The 13,761-nt window shown below is 38.3% G+C and overlaps 1 protein-coding gene across 10 annotated transcripts in view; it reads right to left on the bottom strand.

Moving 5' to 3' along the window:
• Nucleotides 1–522: 522 nt before the first annotated feature.
• The window catches only part of LOC114298473 (uncharacterized), a 73,107-nt gene continuing 59,868 nt past the window's right edge, over nt 523–13,761 (bottom strand). For 3 of the 10 annotated variants that reach the window (XM_082870937.1, XM_082870933.1, XM_082870947.1), the window contains 5 exons: nt 7,451–7,717; nt 5,049–5,206; nt 4,169–4,199; nt 1,787–1,852; nt 523–792 (listed from right to left, as the gene is read on the bottom strand). In XM_082870937.1, the coding sequence (XP_082727063.1) occupies nt 1,845–1,852; nt 4,169–4,199; nt 5,049–5,206; nt 7,451–7,717 (464 nt within the window). In that variant the 3' untranslated portion in view covers nt 523–792; nt 1,787–1,844. Of the gene's footprint in view, nt 793–985; nt 1,066–1,786; nt 1,853–4,168; nt 4,200–5,048; nt 5,207–6,670; nt 6,946–7,450; nt 7,718–13,761 lie in introns of those variants that run through there. The other 7 variants (XM_082870934.1, XM_082870940.1, XM_082870939.1 and 4 more) reach the window with 7 other exon arrangements.

Here is a 13,761-nt window from a genome sequence, read left to right as displayed (position 1 = left end):
CCAATTGAGGGTCGGCAAAAGTAATTCGCGACCAAAATTGTGGTTGGTCGGCAAAAGTTGAATTTCGCGACTAAATTTTTGGTCGCTTAATATTTAATTACCGCGACTAATTTATTTCGTCGCCAAAACACTTTGGTCGCGAAAAGTGATATTTTCCCGACCAAAAAGTTTGGTCCCCAATTATCACATTCAACGACCAAAAAGTTTGGTCGCCAATGGTGACATTCCGCGACCAAAAATTTTGGTCGCCAATCGTGACATTCCGCGACCAAAAAAGGTTTTGGTCGCCATTTGTTAATTTTCGCGACCAAAACTTTTGGTCGACAAAAGTGAGTTTCCACGACCAAGAGCTGTTTTGGTCGGCAATAGATGTATTTTTTGCGACCAAAACTCTTGGTCGGCAATTGTTATTTTTTGCAAAAAAAAAATAATTTATTTGGCGCGACTACTAAATTGGTCGCCAAAGCAAGAAAACAATACACCTGTAATTCCTAATAATTCATTCAATCCATAATAAACCTATAATTTTAAAGCATCATTCAAATTAACTGAATCATTAACATTCGACACAATACATAATTCATTAACATTCGCCACAATACAACTATTCTAAATTTTCATTCACAAGTCACATCCATCTAGCATAACAAATTGAAACAATACATAATTCAAATTTACAGCATCATGAAAATTGCTTAATCCACTAAGTTGCCTTGATAGCCAATCAAAAAGATCCTTGCGCCCTTCCGTGCCAAGCTTCGCATCCATCAAAGCAGTAGTGATGTAAGGCACCTGATAAAGAAACAGAATTGGAAAATTTATCAGAGACGCATGATAAATATATAAAATTAATTAATGCATAAACGAAATAGAGAAATTGGAACCCAACCATTTTGTCATAGAGAAATTGAATATCATATTTATATATTAAGATGGATCAGCCATTAAGAGAGAAAACAACAGCAAATTTTTGGATTGGCCGTACCAACTGAATTATTCAAGTTGCGCTACCCAACAATAGAAGGGATCAGCATAAACTGAGGACATATTTGATTAACTGGCATACTGCAAATAATAAATAAATAAATAAATTCAATGCCCAAAAATAAAAAGCAACTCCAATGAAACTACTAGGTTCATTTGCTTCAATTTGAATTTGATCAATATAATGTCCACAAATTACTTTCTAAAAAAAAAGACACAACGACAACAACAACAACAACAATAGCAAGAGATCAAACAGGGTTGAGCAATTAGAGAATTAACAATTGAATAAGCCAAGAGGGGTTTTCAATAACAATCGAACAATAATAGGCTCCATTTGTTTCCAATTAAATAAAATAAAATAAAAATATTGAAAAAGCATCTAAAATCCAGCTTAAAAAAAAAAATAGAGACTATTTGAGTTTTTAAACCTGAAAACCCAAAAAGAACCAAACCCCCTGTTTTAGAAGTGCATTGTTTAAGCACATTATTTTAAGCTAAATAAGCCGCAATTTTTTTTTTTTTTTTTAACAAACAGAGCGTATCTAAGTCTAACCCAAATGAATAACAAATTGTCCTGAAAAACCAAACTAAATCGAGCTATTGTGATTAATAGTAATCATTGACATAAAACACTATCTAACCCAGATGGGACAATGAAGGATCAATTCAAACATCAAAGGCGAAGAAAGTGCAGGACCAAAACCTCTTGCACTGTAAAACTAAGATAATGACTCTTAATATAAAGTTATCCTAGGAGAGCAATCTAAGAGGTAGTGAAAAGCTTTAGTTGAAGCCTTACCAGGAGACCAGACAACATGAATCAGACTTCATTGGCAACTTCAATTAAATTCCAAGTGCTAAAGACCTGTAGGGAAAAGCTGGTTAGAAGGATCACTGCCATTTGAGTACGAACAAGTCACCCAATTGCATGCGCTAAGAAAATGGTAAATCAGTGATGATCATCCTTGTGCCAACTGTCTCTGCATGTGGGTCAGCAAGTTGGGACAGAAACATACAATTGTGTAAAATCTATTTTTCAACATGTCATTTGGGAATATTCACACCCCTCAACAAAATCATAAAAGCTCTCGAGTATGACTTGGTATGATATTTCATCTAGCCCCACCATTTCCCAGATCAACCCTACTCAAATCAATGGAAATTCAAGGCCAAAAATATGAGAAACATAAGAAAGCAAAAATAAATTGGATAAGAATAGTTCCTTTGTTAACTATTGCTTCTAATTTACAAAGGCAAAAGAAAAAAAATAATAACAAAAAGAAAAGAACTAATCCATGCTGCTATAACCAGCGTCCACAAAATAAAGTTCAAGCTAATGCGGAAGCCTAGAGTCATGGACATGTGTAGAAGCTACATTATGAAACTGTGTTGATGCCACATTATGAAACATGGTTGGCACTACATTATGCAAATGTGCTGGCACAAGATCATGTAACATACTATGAACGTATTCCTTACTATATGCATTGGATGAGTTTCAGTCTCGGCTCCAAGAACTGCAAAAGGAAAAGATAATTTATTTCATATTGTTCGATTAACATCAATTTGACTAACTTTCATACCCACTGAGTCAATGAATTTTGGTTGATTATTTGATCTGGTGGCAGAGTAAGAGGTTGCACAAGGTCCTTGAATTTGTATCAAATACCTGCTGTTTAAATATTGACTTGTTTTTTGTTGTCAAGGCTGAGGTGGCAGTTGAAAGGCTTGATCAACCAAAAGCTAGCAGGATGAAGGAAATTGCTTTAAAGAGGCAAACTGAGGTTGAGGAGATTTTTGGATAAGGTTGAGAAATGGATAAGGTTGAGGAGACTCTCAGCAGGAAAGAAATATTGGATAAGGTTGAGAAATGGATGTTTTGAGGACATAAGATAGTCCATGGAAATCATATAAAAAAAGAAAGTAAAGCATAGTACTCGAATTGAAAACAATAACTACATGAATACATTGCAATTGAAACAAAAGCTTGTTGACTGGTGAAGGGCAAAAAAGAAGCTAGCACAACACATGTTGAATGGAAGAGAAAAGACTTCCTAGGAGAATCTTCATTTTAATATACATTCACAATGGATAGTGGAAAAGTATTCAAATGGGCCATACATCTATATATACCAATTTGATAGTGTAAAGAAGTTCCATTTCTTTTATGAGATGCCATAGATATTGAGCCAACTTTGAATAGCATGTAAAATGTGTGACAGGATGACAACATGCACACTATCTAATGCCTTTGATTCTCAATGGCATACATGCAAAATATGTGTGGTAGCAATGTAGGAGAGATGTGTTATCTAGTGTACATTTTGTTTTTTAAGTAATAAAAGCTTTCAAATAAATATAAATAAATGAAAGGTGCAGTCTAATTAAACCCCAAAAATTGCTTGAAGCATATGTGATTCATTTAAAAGGTGCTCTCTCTCAACAAAAACAGAAAGAAAAAAAAAATAGGAAAAAAAAAATAAAATTCAAAGAAGACAATGTGCAGTGTAGTTAACCTTGGATCCCAGATTTGAATGCCCTCAGGTAAGGGGTCCAATATTTAATATAATAGCTAGTGATAGTACTTCTCCTACAACATCAGGCCTACCTTGAGCGTCCTTCCCATCCAATCGAATAGTCTAAATGACCTTCCAAATGTTTTCTCTTTTTTTTTGAAGTCTTTAGTCAAGTTGCACACGCACATCACATAAATGAAAAGTTGTGGCCATTGTGATTTCACAGGCATCATCAAACACACGCCTCTCTCTCTCTCTCTCTCTCTCTCTCTCTCTCTCTATCTATATATATATATATATATATATCTTTGTGTGAGAGTGGAAATTTTTGGGTAAAGTAGACCAACAAGGTTCCACTTGATGTTTGCAAAGTCAAGTCAATTAACTGTTTTAATAAATCCTAGGCCATTCAAGAGTAGGCCTAATTTCCCATTGAAGTGCAATACATCCATAAGGATTATTTAAGCCACTGGAATAACGAAACATTTTCGGCTCATTTTTCAATGTTCATTACTAAAATGCAACATATTGCTAAATAGAATTTGAGTATCATCTAAACTTTCACAGACACTTTTAAATTAGATTCATAGACTCGACTCGACTCGACTCAATGAGGCATCAGACTTGACATAAGATTTAAGCAAATAAGAATGAAGAAGGCATACCAAGTTGTTTCAGAATGTCAGTGAACGTAGCCTGCAAAACATAGGAAAAAAAGAAGAAAACGCTGGTTATCCCTGGTGCAATCTGGAATGAAAAAAAAAAAAAATCTAACTAACTAATTTTCTAACCATAACAACAAACAGGAACAAGAAATAAACATGAAAATAGTTGCTATTCTTCATAAAGAAAATGCTCGTTTCAATTTGCTCTTTTATGCCTTCATGCTAAAAACAAGAAGTATAGCAAAAAGCTCAGCATGAGTTTAATTACAAGCAAATTCTAGTAGTGCAACTTGTCCCTCAGTAATTGCATAAGAACATTGGTATGGTATTGACACATTTATAGATTTCTTTAGAAAAGACTCCATGTCATAATTTTGCTATTATGCCATTTTTTATGGCAAAGAGGCTGCTGTATATGAGCTCACCATTAGGTGCAAGGGGGTATATCTAGAAGATATATGGTAGTTCAGCCATAAAAACAAACAACAAATGTGGAGGTAGCTTATTTGGTTGCTTTTAAGAAATTCTTTCACTACAATTAGAAAAAGATGAAATTCTTGCCGTGTTGAAGTCAACAATTATAAAGAGATCAAAGTATACTAATCCTTCATTTTCTCTCTTTTTATTCTCCACTCTCTTATTCAGCAATGGAATATTGTTAATATTATTTAAGGTTATCCCTTACTTCACTAGGAACACAGCTTCATGTACAGCTTTGCCTTTTGGCAGCGTTTTAGGGAAAAAATGCTGCTAAAACTTTTATTTTTAGTTGCAGTCAATAACCGCTACAATAGCCTATCTATAGCAGCCTTTTTCAGGCCGATACAATAAAAAACGCTGCTAAATCTTGATTTTCTTGTAGTGTGTGGAATGCACTTACCTCTTGTAACTCTGAGACCACAAAGAAGACAGAGCCAGTGTTAACCGTGTCATAAAGTCGAATTCGAACCAATTCTCGGCTACATGGTTCAGGCGAGTTCACAGATGGAGGGCCATGATCAACTCCCCTAGGAATAGAAAGTGTATTCTCCCAGTACCCTACATTCAAGATATTGATCAAATACCACAATTTCACCTTCTACTTCTGACAATGGTGGAGAAAGGTAAGCAGCACTAAAGTGGAGAGGGGTAGGAAAACATTATAACTGGGAGTGGGAACTGGGGGTGCAGGAGGAGATATCTAGTAGCTCTGCCCCAGCTTCTGACCCCAACTAGAGATACTTAAAGTAGATCCAGCTCTTCTTGGTACTAGATTGACTTTAATAACTAACCTTTTCCAAAAAGATTGCATCAGAACCATTGCAAAAGCTTTTAGAATTCCTTCACTAAATCTTGAACACATGAATAAACCTTTATTCCTTCACTAAATCCAATTTTATAATGTAACAAGGCTATAGACTTCAACTTTACGGCTTCTCAGTGAAACATATCATTAGGTAGTTTGTCTAATTTCTTTCTATAGACTTCAACTCATTTTATTCCAATCCTTTCTATGAAACAAACACAACCTAAGTGTTGTCTAATTTCTTAGGTTTGAATCGCATGATAAATCATGATGCATTAACTTATACAGACCTTGATAACCAAGATTGTGAGATACTCAAAAGTTTAGGTAGTTTTATAAGATTAAGCATTTAAAATTTTAAAAATAGGTTAGAGAGATGGGGTTTTGCATCCACACTAAGTCATTGATTATGCAAAGAAGGTAACCGTTATAAATTTAATCTCTCTCTCTCTCTCTTTTTTATTTTTCTTTATTTTTCTTTTGGTTTTGATCAGCAACAAATAGTAGTTAAAAGTAAACATGGTCACTTCTGTGTAAAAGTAGAAAGCATTTTCTGTTTAAAAACCAATGCTTCACTCTCTGAACCTCATCAGACATTGTTTTATCTTCAAGATTCTTCATTGAAACTTCAACATCATAAGCCAACCTCAAGCATGCCAAAAGATTAAGTCAAAATAAAATCATAAAATCACATGTACCACAACTTACAAATAATCTTAAAATTCTATATACTCCCAAGTCCTATATATAAAATTAATTATCTAAATCTAGGATAACAAAATCCTTTCCATCTAATTCCATATGACTTTTCTAAGAGAATGATCCCATCAAATATTCTAATCCTAATGAGTACGCCTTGTACACAAATGATTCATGGCACATGCTTTGATTTTAGCAGAAAAGAATATAAACTATCATGAAAGAATAAAACATATTTAGCACAAAAATCTTTAAAAACCAAATTATGAGAAAGCACCCCAAAAATCTTTGGAATTAAGCACGTTTGTAAGAGCATGGGAACTATAATGATATCCCTCTCCATGCAATTAATAAACTACACCCATTTGTCAGAATAGTAAGCCCATCTTCATGTAGGCCACATAACCTAATTGATCCATGGTCACCTGTTTCAATTAATTACATGTTACCATTGTCCCATTAAGAATCATTGTTAAGTTCATCAACATATATCATAGAATAGAACTGATAGCCAAAGGTGAAAAGATAGTACCATCAATCTTCTATAAGGGCAAATCAAATTTAGTTGTCACATCTAGTTGCTAGGTCTCTATACACACAAAACTCTAGCTTCGATGATAGACAGAACAGAAGCATGTTAAAATATAAGCTTTCTGTATTGGTGTTGGTTCTTTAAACCCAAGACTATATATTGCTTTCATAAGCAGGGGAAGTAGCCTCAGTTCATTCCAAGCGTAATATTCAGCTTCATCAACTGAATCTCCTTCAATATCCTCCTTGGGATCACTGACTTCTGTCACAATTTAATTTTGTAAAAAAAAAAAAACACTCGTTCAAACAGAATCCAAAATACAAACTATCTAACAAATTTAATCACTTTATGAAGCAGTCTGCACTATCTCATAAACTTAACTTTAAGATTGACCCAGAAATTGATAAGTGGCAGACTCATAACAAGTACATTTATAGTGAATCAGAACCAAAATATTACCAAATCATTTATATATGAAAAAAGAGATCAAAACTTGTCAACCTTAAATGCATTCCCAACCCAAAGATCAATAAATTACCATTAATATGTAGAGAGACAAAAATATACCAAATTATGATTTATCTAGCACAGAAATGGATAAATACTAAAGCATTGACATGTTCAGAACAAAATCTATAAGAAACCTTAACCTCAATCTAATCAAACAAAATTTTATACTAATCCACAAATTTACTAAAAAATAAATAAGCAGAATTACAATTCTGACTCAAATTATTAAAAATTGAAGAGAATTCAAAACACTAACCAGCAGTTGGTTCTTCATTTTCCTCAGAATTCTTTGCATCCTTGTTCTTCTTTTTCTTCTTCTTCTTTTTCTTCTTTCTCTTCACTTTATTATCCTTCTCTTCACTTACAGCTTCAACCTCACCACCAAGCTCATCCTCCACTTCACTATGCTTCCTTTTTTTCTCATTTTTATTTTCTTTAGTCCTTTGTTTCTTGTTTTCTCTCTCAGGTTTAGGAATTTCCAAACCATACTCAGATTCATCAATCTCTTCAAGCGATAGAAAACCTACATTCACAACCAAAAAATATGTATATCTCATCATCTCTTAAAATTTCCAACATCAACCCCTGTTTGGTTGCCAAGAAAATGCAGGAAACTAAAAGAACTCAACTGTTTAAAATTCTGAAGCATGTGCACAAAAACTAACAGAAACCCATAACGAAAAACAGCATGAAAACCCAAAATTTTCGTTTAATTGAAATTGAAAACTAATCGAACCTCCCTCAAGTTCGCTAGAGCCAACAGAGATAGAGAAAGGGTCGTCGTTTTCGGAGAGAGAAGAGGTCCATGGAAGCGAATCGAAGCGGTCGAGCTGTTCAAAGCCTTGTTTGGGTCGCTTTGCCTTGTTTGGTTTCTTCTTTGAAGCCATGACCAGAGCTCAGAGCTTACAAACACGGTCGAACGGCGACCCTTTTAGGGCTGTACGAGTGTTTTGGTGCGTAGTGTTTTGGATACTCGTGAAAATTAATAACATTACCAAATTTTTTGTTAAACTAGAGTTCCTTAAGGTTCACTAATTTTACAGAATTTTCGAATTGCTCAATCAAAACCTTGATTTTTAGTGAAAATTCCCAAATCAAAACCCTAGTTTGAATCTACAAACCTGGTTGAAGGGTGAAAGTGTTCTTTGCGTGCGTAAGTCTCTTCCGTCTCCTTTCGGCCATCTTCTCTCTCTGTCGTTACTTCTCTTTCTTTGTTCTTTTCTTCTGGTTCAGAGCTCTGTCTGTGTGTATTTTCTTTGTTCATCTTCTCCTTCTCACTCATTATTATGCCGGTTGGGGTTTGGGATTGGGATTTGGGGTCTAAAGAAGAGAGAGAGTGAGGGTTTTGAAGAGTTTTTGCAAAAGAAAGAGAGGAGGGTTTGGGATTTGGTGTCCGATGCAAAGAGAGGGTAGGGGTTTGAAGAGCTTTAGCAGAGACCTGAGAGAGAGAGAGGAGATGGTACGATGGAGAGAAAATTTTTTTACTCGCAAAAAATTTTCATTTCCCCCTCCATGTTTCAAATTTCCCTCCCAAATTTTTGGCAACCAAAAGACAATATTAGTCGCAAAAAAGCTACCTTCGCCGACAAATTTTTTTAGTCGCAAAATCTCAATCAACGGCGACTAAAATATTAGTCGCTAAAAATATAATTTGGCGACTAATTTTTTTTGGTTGCTGAAAATAAGTTTTTGGCGACCAAATTTTTGGTCGCCAAAAAATATGTGACCTTTCGCGACCAAATGTGTAGTTGGTCGGCAAAAATATACCACTTTCTGCGACCAACTCATTTTTTGGTCGCTAAAATATAACCTTCTACAACCAATAATATTTGGTCGCCAAAATTAATGATCATTCGCGACTACTTAATATTTGGTAGCCAAATATCATTTTTTTGAGGCCAAAATTTTTTTGGTCGCCAAAAATAGTCGCCAAATGTGTAAATTCTTATAGTGAATCCAACATTTTTTACTTTTTAAAGGTGACATTTGGAGTAATGTGGGTCAACCTAGATTTTTTAGAGATTAAATAATATATTTTTCAACTCGGTGTGACTTTAGATAACAATTTAAAATTTTGAATTGAATTTAAACTGGTCCTGGACAGATATATCAATGCATCTTGAGCAACTCAAAACTTGAATTGCACATATATTAAGTATGCATATAAAATATTTGTTAGATTATCCGAAAGTTATCGTTAGATTAATGTAAATATATATCTCATATCTTACGCGTACAAGTCCTAATTTTTTTCGTCAGCCTTCTCAACTAACTCTCTCTCTCTCTCTCTCTCTCTCTCTCTCTCTCTCTCTCTCTCTCTCTCTCTCTCTCTATGTATTTTATTATTTTGTTGTAAAGTTTGTTATGCTGTTAGTTATTTTAATAAAAAAATTATTTGTTGCAGGTTTTTATGCTACTTATGATTTTACAAAACAAAAAATGTTAATAGAGCCTTAATGTAAAATATTACACCCCCTCCCCCTCCTCCTCCATCCCCATCCAAAAAAAAAAACACATACACACACACAAAATTCGAATTTGTGGACAATTCGGATCTAAATTGATCTCAATTTATTGAACTCAAGTTGGAAGTAAGATTGGACAAATTCTCATCACAACTCAAATTAAGATCTCGTTTAAGAATATCACTTTTTAACTTAAAAATCAAAATCATTAAAAAAGTCAAAAATTTAACAGATTATACAAAAAAGTCAAAAAAAAAAATTCTCTATTTTTTACATATCTATTCGTAAAAAATTAAAAAATCATTGCGAACATACTAATTTTTTTAATCTCATATTTTAACTAAACAATCAAAAAATTATTAAAATAATATATTTCAAAATGAAACCTAAATCTGGACAACTCATCAATCCGACCAAATTTGTTTGAGCTACACCACTAATTCACTTGCCCATCTTTTTTTATTAATGGTGATTGTCCATTGCGATTACTTGTAACTCACGATTTTAAAAACGAGATCACTCGTATAAATACATAAAATTACTTGCAACCTTATCGCTAGTGAGAGTATGGCTTAAAATATTTATGTTTTATTTCATCGCTTGCTCAAATCACAACAAAGAGGGGGGGGGGGGCGGGGTTGTTTAGCTATGTGGAAAGCGTGTAATTCACGCACACTACTCGGCAAGTCACAAGACTTTTGTTTGTTGCATTGGTTTCATATTGGGGGGGGGGGGGGGGGCGGGGTTGTTTAGCTATGTGGAAAGCGTGTAATTCACGCACACTACTCGGCAAGTCACAAGACTTTTGTTTGTTGCATTGGTTTCATATTCATTGCATTTTTTTTTTTTTATTTTTTACATTTTTTTTAAAAAATCAAAATTATTTATTTATTAGATCAGTTTAATCACCTCTATGTATAACAAAAAGGCTAGGGTCCGAATTAGGATCCCAAAATAGTTATGTATGGTGAATGTAAAAGTGTCGTTTGGTAATACTTATGTTTTTAATTTTTTATTTATATTTATAAAAATTTTAAAAATTTAAATAAAAATTTGTTTGATAAAATTTTTGATTTATAAATCAGTGGTCTCAGTTTATAAAATTGGCCAAAAAATAAAAACACAAAAAATGTGTTTCCATTTTGAGTTTTAAGTTTTTTTTTTTAACACCCAACAGTAGCCACTACCCGCCACCATTTTCTACCATCGTCTTCCGCCACCATCACCACCCACCACCACCTGCCATCACCACTCACCACCCACCTGCCACCACCACCCACCAGCTACCACCCACCTGCTACCCACTCGCCACCACCACCCACCCCTTGCCACCGCCACCACCACCACCACCACCTATCACCCACCTGCCATCCACCCGTCACTACCATCCACCACCCGCCACCTACTTGCCACCGCCACTCACTACCCACATGCCACCACCATCCACCACCTGCCACCACCAGCCACCCCCCACCACCAGCCACCTACCACCCATCCACCACCACCACCCACCACCCGCCGCCACCACCACCACCACCACCACTACCACCACCACCCACCCGCCACCACCACCACCACCCACCGGTCATCCACTTGCCACCACCACCCACCACCACCACCACCACCACCACCACCACCACCACCAACTCGCTACCACCTACCACCCGCCATCGTCACCCACCACCACTACCACCACCACCCCCTACCACCCACCACCACTGGCTATCCGCCACCTACCTGCCACCCACCCCTCGCCACCACCACCACCCACCCCTCGCCACCACCACTACCCACCACCCACCTGCCATCCACGCGCCACTATCATCCACCGTCCGCTACCACCACCCGCCACTTACTTGCCACCACCACTCACCATCTACCTGCCACCACCATCTGCCACCACCACCGGCCACCACCACCACCCACCACCCGCCACCCACTACCCACCCGCCACCACCACCCACCAGTCACCCACCTGCCACCACCACCCACCACCTACCACCACCACCACATCACCCACTCGCTACCACCTACCACCCGCCACCGTCACCCACCCACCTACCACCACCACCACCACCCGCCACCACCCACTACCACCGGCCATCTGCCACCCACCTACCACCACCCACCACCACCGGCCATCCGCCACCCACCTGCCACCCACCCACCATCACTACCCACCCACCCACCATCACCACCCACCCGTCACCACCCGCCACCACTCGCCATCCGCGACCCACCTGCCACTGTCACCCACCCGCCACCACCGGCCATCCGCCATCCACTCGCTACCACCCACCACCTGCCACCGTCACCCACCCACCCACCCGCCACTACCACCACCATTCACTCGCTACCACCCACCACCCGGCCACCATCACCTGTCATCCGCCACCCACCTGCCACTATCACCCACCCATCCACCCGCCACCACTCACCACCCGCCAGTGTCACCCACCACAACCTACCCGCCACCACCACCCGCCACCCACTTGCCACCACCACCCACCACCCGCCGCCACCACCACCACCACCACCACCACCACCACCTACTCGCTACCACCTATCACTCGCCACCGTCACCCACCCACCCACCACCACCATCACCACCATCCACCCACCACCACCAACTACTCACCACCCACCGTCACCACTTTTCACCACCGTCTTCCGCCGACACTTGCTATTTCCCACTCTTTTTTATATTTTTAATTTTTTTTAAACATTTTGTCAATTACCAAACGCGTTTATAGTTTATGTTTTTTTAAAAATAAACAAAAAATAAACAAAATCAGTTTATAAAATTTTTATAAATATAAACTGAAAACATAAACGTTACCAAACACACCCAAAGTAATGAATAAAATGAATTTGAATTATTAATTTTTTTTTCAGATAAATTTTTTTAAAAAAATTATGAATTTATAATGTTGCTGTATATATAATTTTTTCCCCCCCCCCCTCTTTTTTTGCATTGGTTTCTTCCCGGAGGTTTCCTAATCCAAGTGTTACAAGTAACCAAGAAACTCTCTCTCTCTCTCTCTCTCTCCACATGAGCAGCCTATTAGTCAGCTGTGGGGCCAGCATGAAGAATGTAATCATGGGTGTCGAAAACTGGGGCATGAGCTTGTCTAATGTGCACAATACATACCGATAAATTATTCAATATTTTTGTAATGAGTTTATGTAACAATTTAAGTAATAATTATTAGTTTAAATTATAAAATTTAATATTTTTATATTAAAATTTTAAGAAATAAAATATTAAAAGTATGTTTGGTAACGTTTACGTTTTCAGTTTATATTTACAAAAAATTTATAAATTGATTTTTGTTTATTTTTTGTTTATTTAAAAATATAAAAAGAGTGAGAAATAGCAATTGGCGGAGGAAGCCGGTGGTGGAAAGTGATGACGGTGGGTGGTGGGTAGCTGGTGGTGGCGGGTGGGTGGTAGTGGTGGATGGGTGGGTAGGTCGGTGATGGTGGCTGGTGGTGGGTGGCAGCGAGTGGTGGTGGTGGTGGTGGTGGTTGTGGCGGGTGGCAGGTGGGTGGCGGGTGGTGGTAGCGGGTGGTGGTGGTGGTGGGTGGGTGGGTGGTGGTGGTGGGTGATAGCGAGTGGGTGGTTGTGGCGGGTGGTGGGTGGTGGCGAGTGGTGGTGGTGGGTGGGTGGGTGACGGTGGCGGGTGGTAGGTGGTAGCGAGTGGGTGGTGGTGGTAGTAGTGGTGGGTGGTGGGTGGTGGCAGGAGGATGGCGGGTGGGTGGCAGGTGGGTGGTGAGTGATGGTGGCAAGTAGGTGGTGGGTGGTGGTGGGGGGCGGTGGATGGTAGTGGCGGGTGGTGGGTGGTAGCGGGTGGATGACAGGTGGGTGATGAGTGGTGGTGGTGGTGGTGGTGGTGGTGGCGAGTGGGTGGCAAGTGGGTGGTGGTGGGTGGTGGGTGGTGAGTGGTGGTGGCAGGTGGTGGTGGGGGTTGGGTGGTGGGTGGTGGCGGCTGAGGACGGTGGTGGAAAATTGTGGCAAGTGGTGGCTAGTGCTGGGTGGCAAAAAAAAAAAAAAAAACTGAAAACTCAAAATGGAAACACATTTTTTGTGTTTTCATTTTTT

The sequence above is a fragment of the Camellia sinensis genome, chromosome 5, assembly GCF_055761805.1.
Source record: "Camellia sinensis isolate YWXY chromosome 5, ASM5576180v1, whole genome shotgun sequence".
Taxonomy (NCBI): domain Eukaryota; kingdom Viridiplantae; phylum Streptophyta; class Magnoliopsida; order Ericales; family Theaceae; genus Camellia; species Camellia sinensis.
The sequence above is the reverse complement of the archived record's forward strand: the minus strand, read 5'-3'. Positions and strand labels throughout refer to the sequence as shown.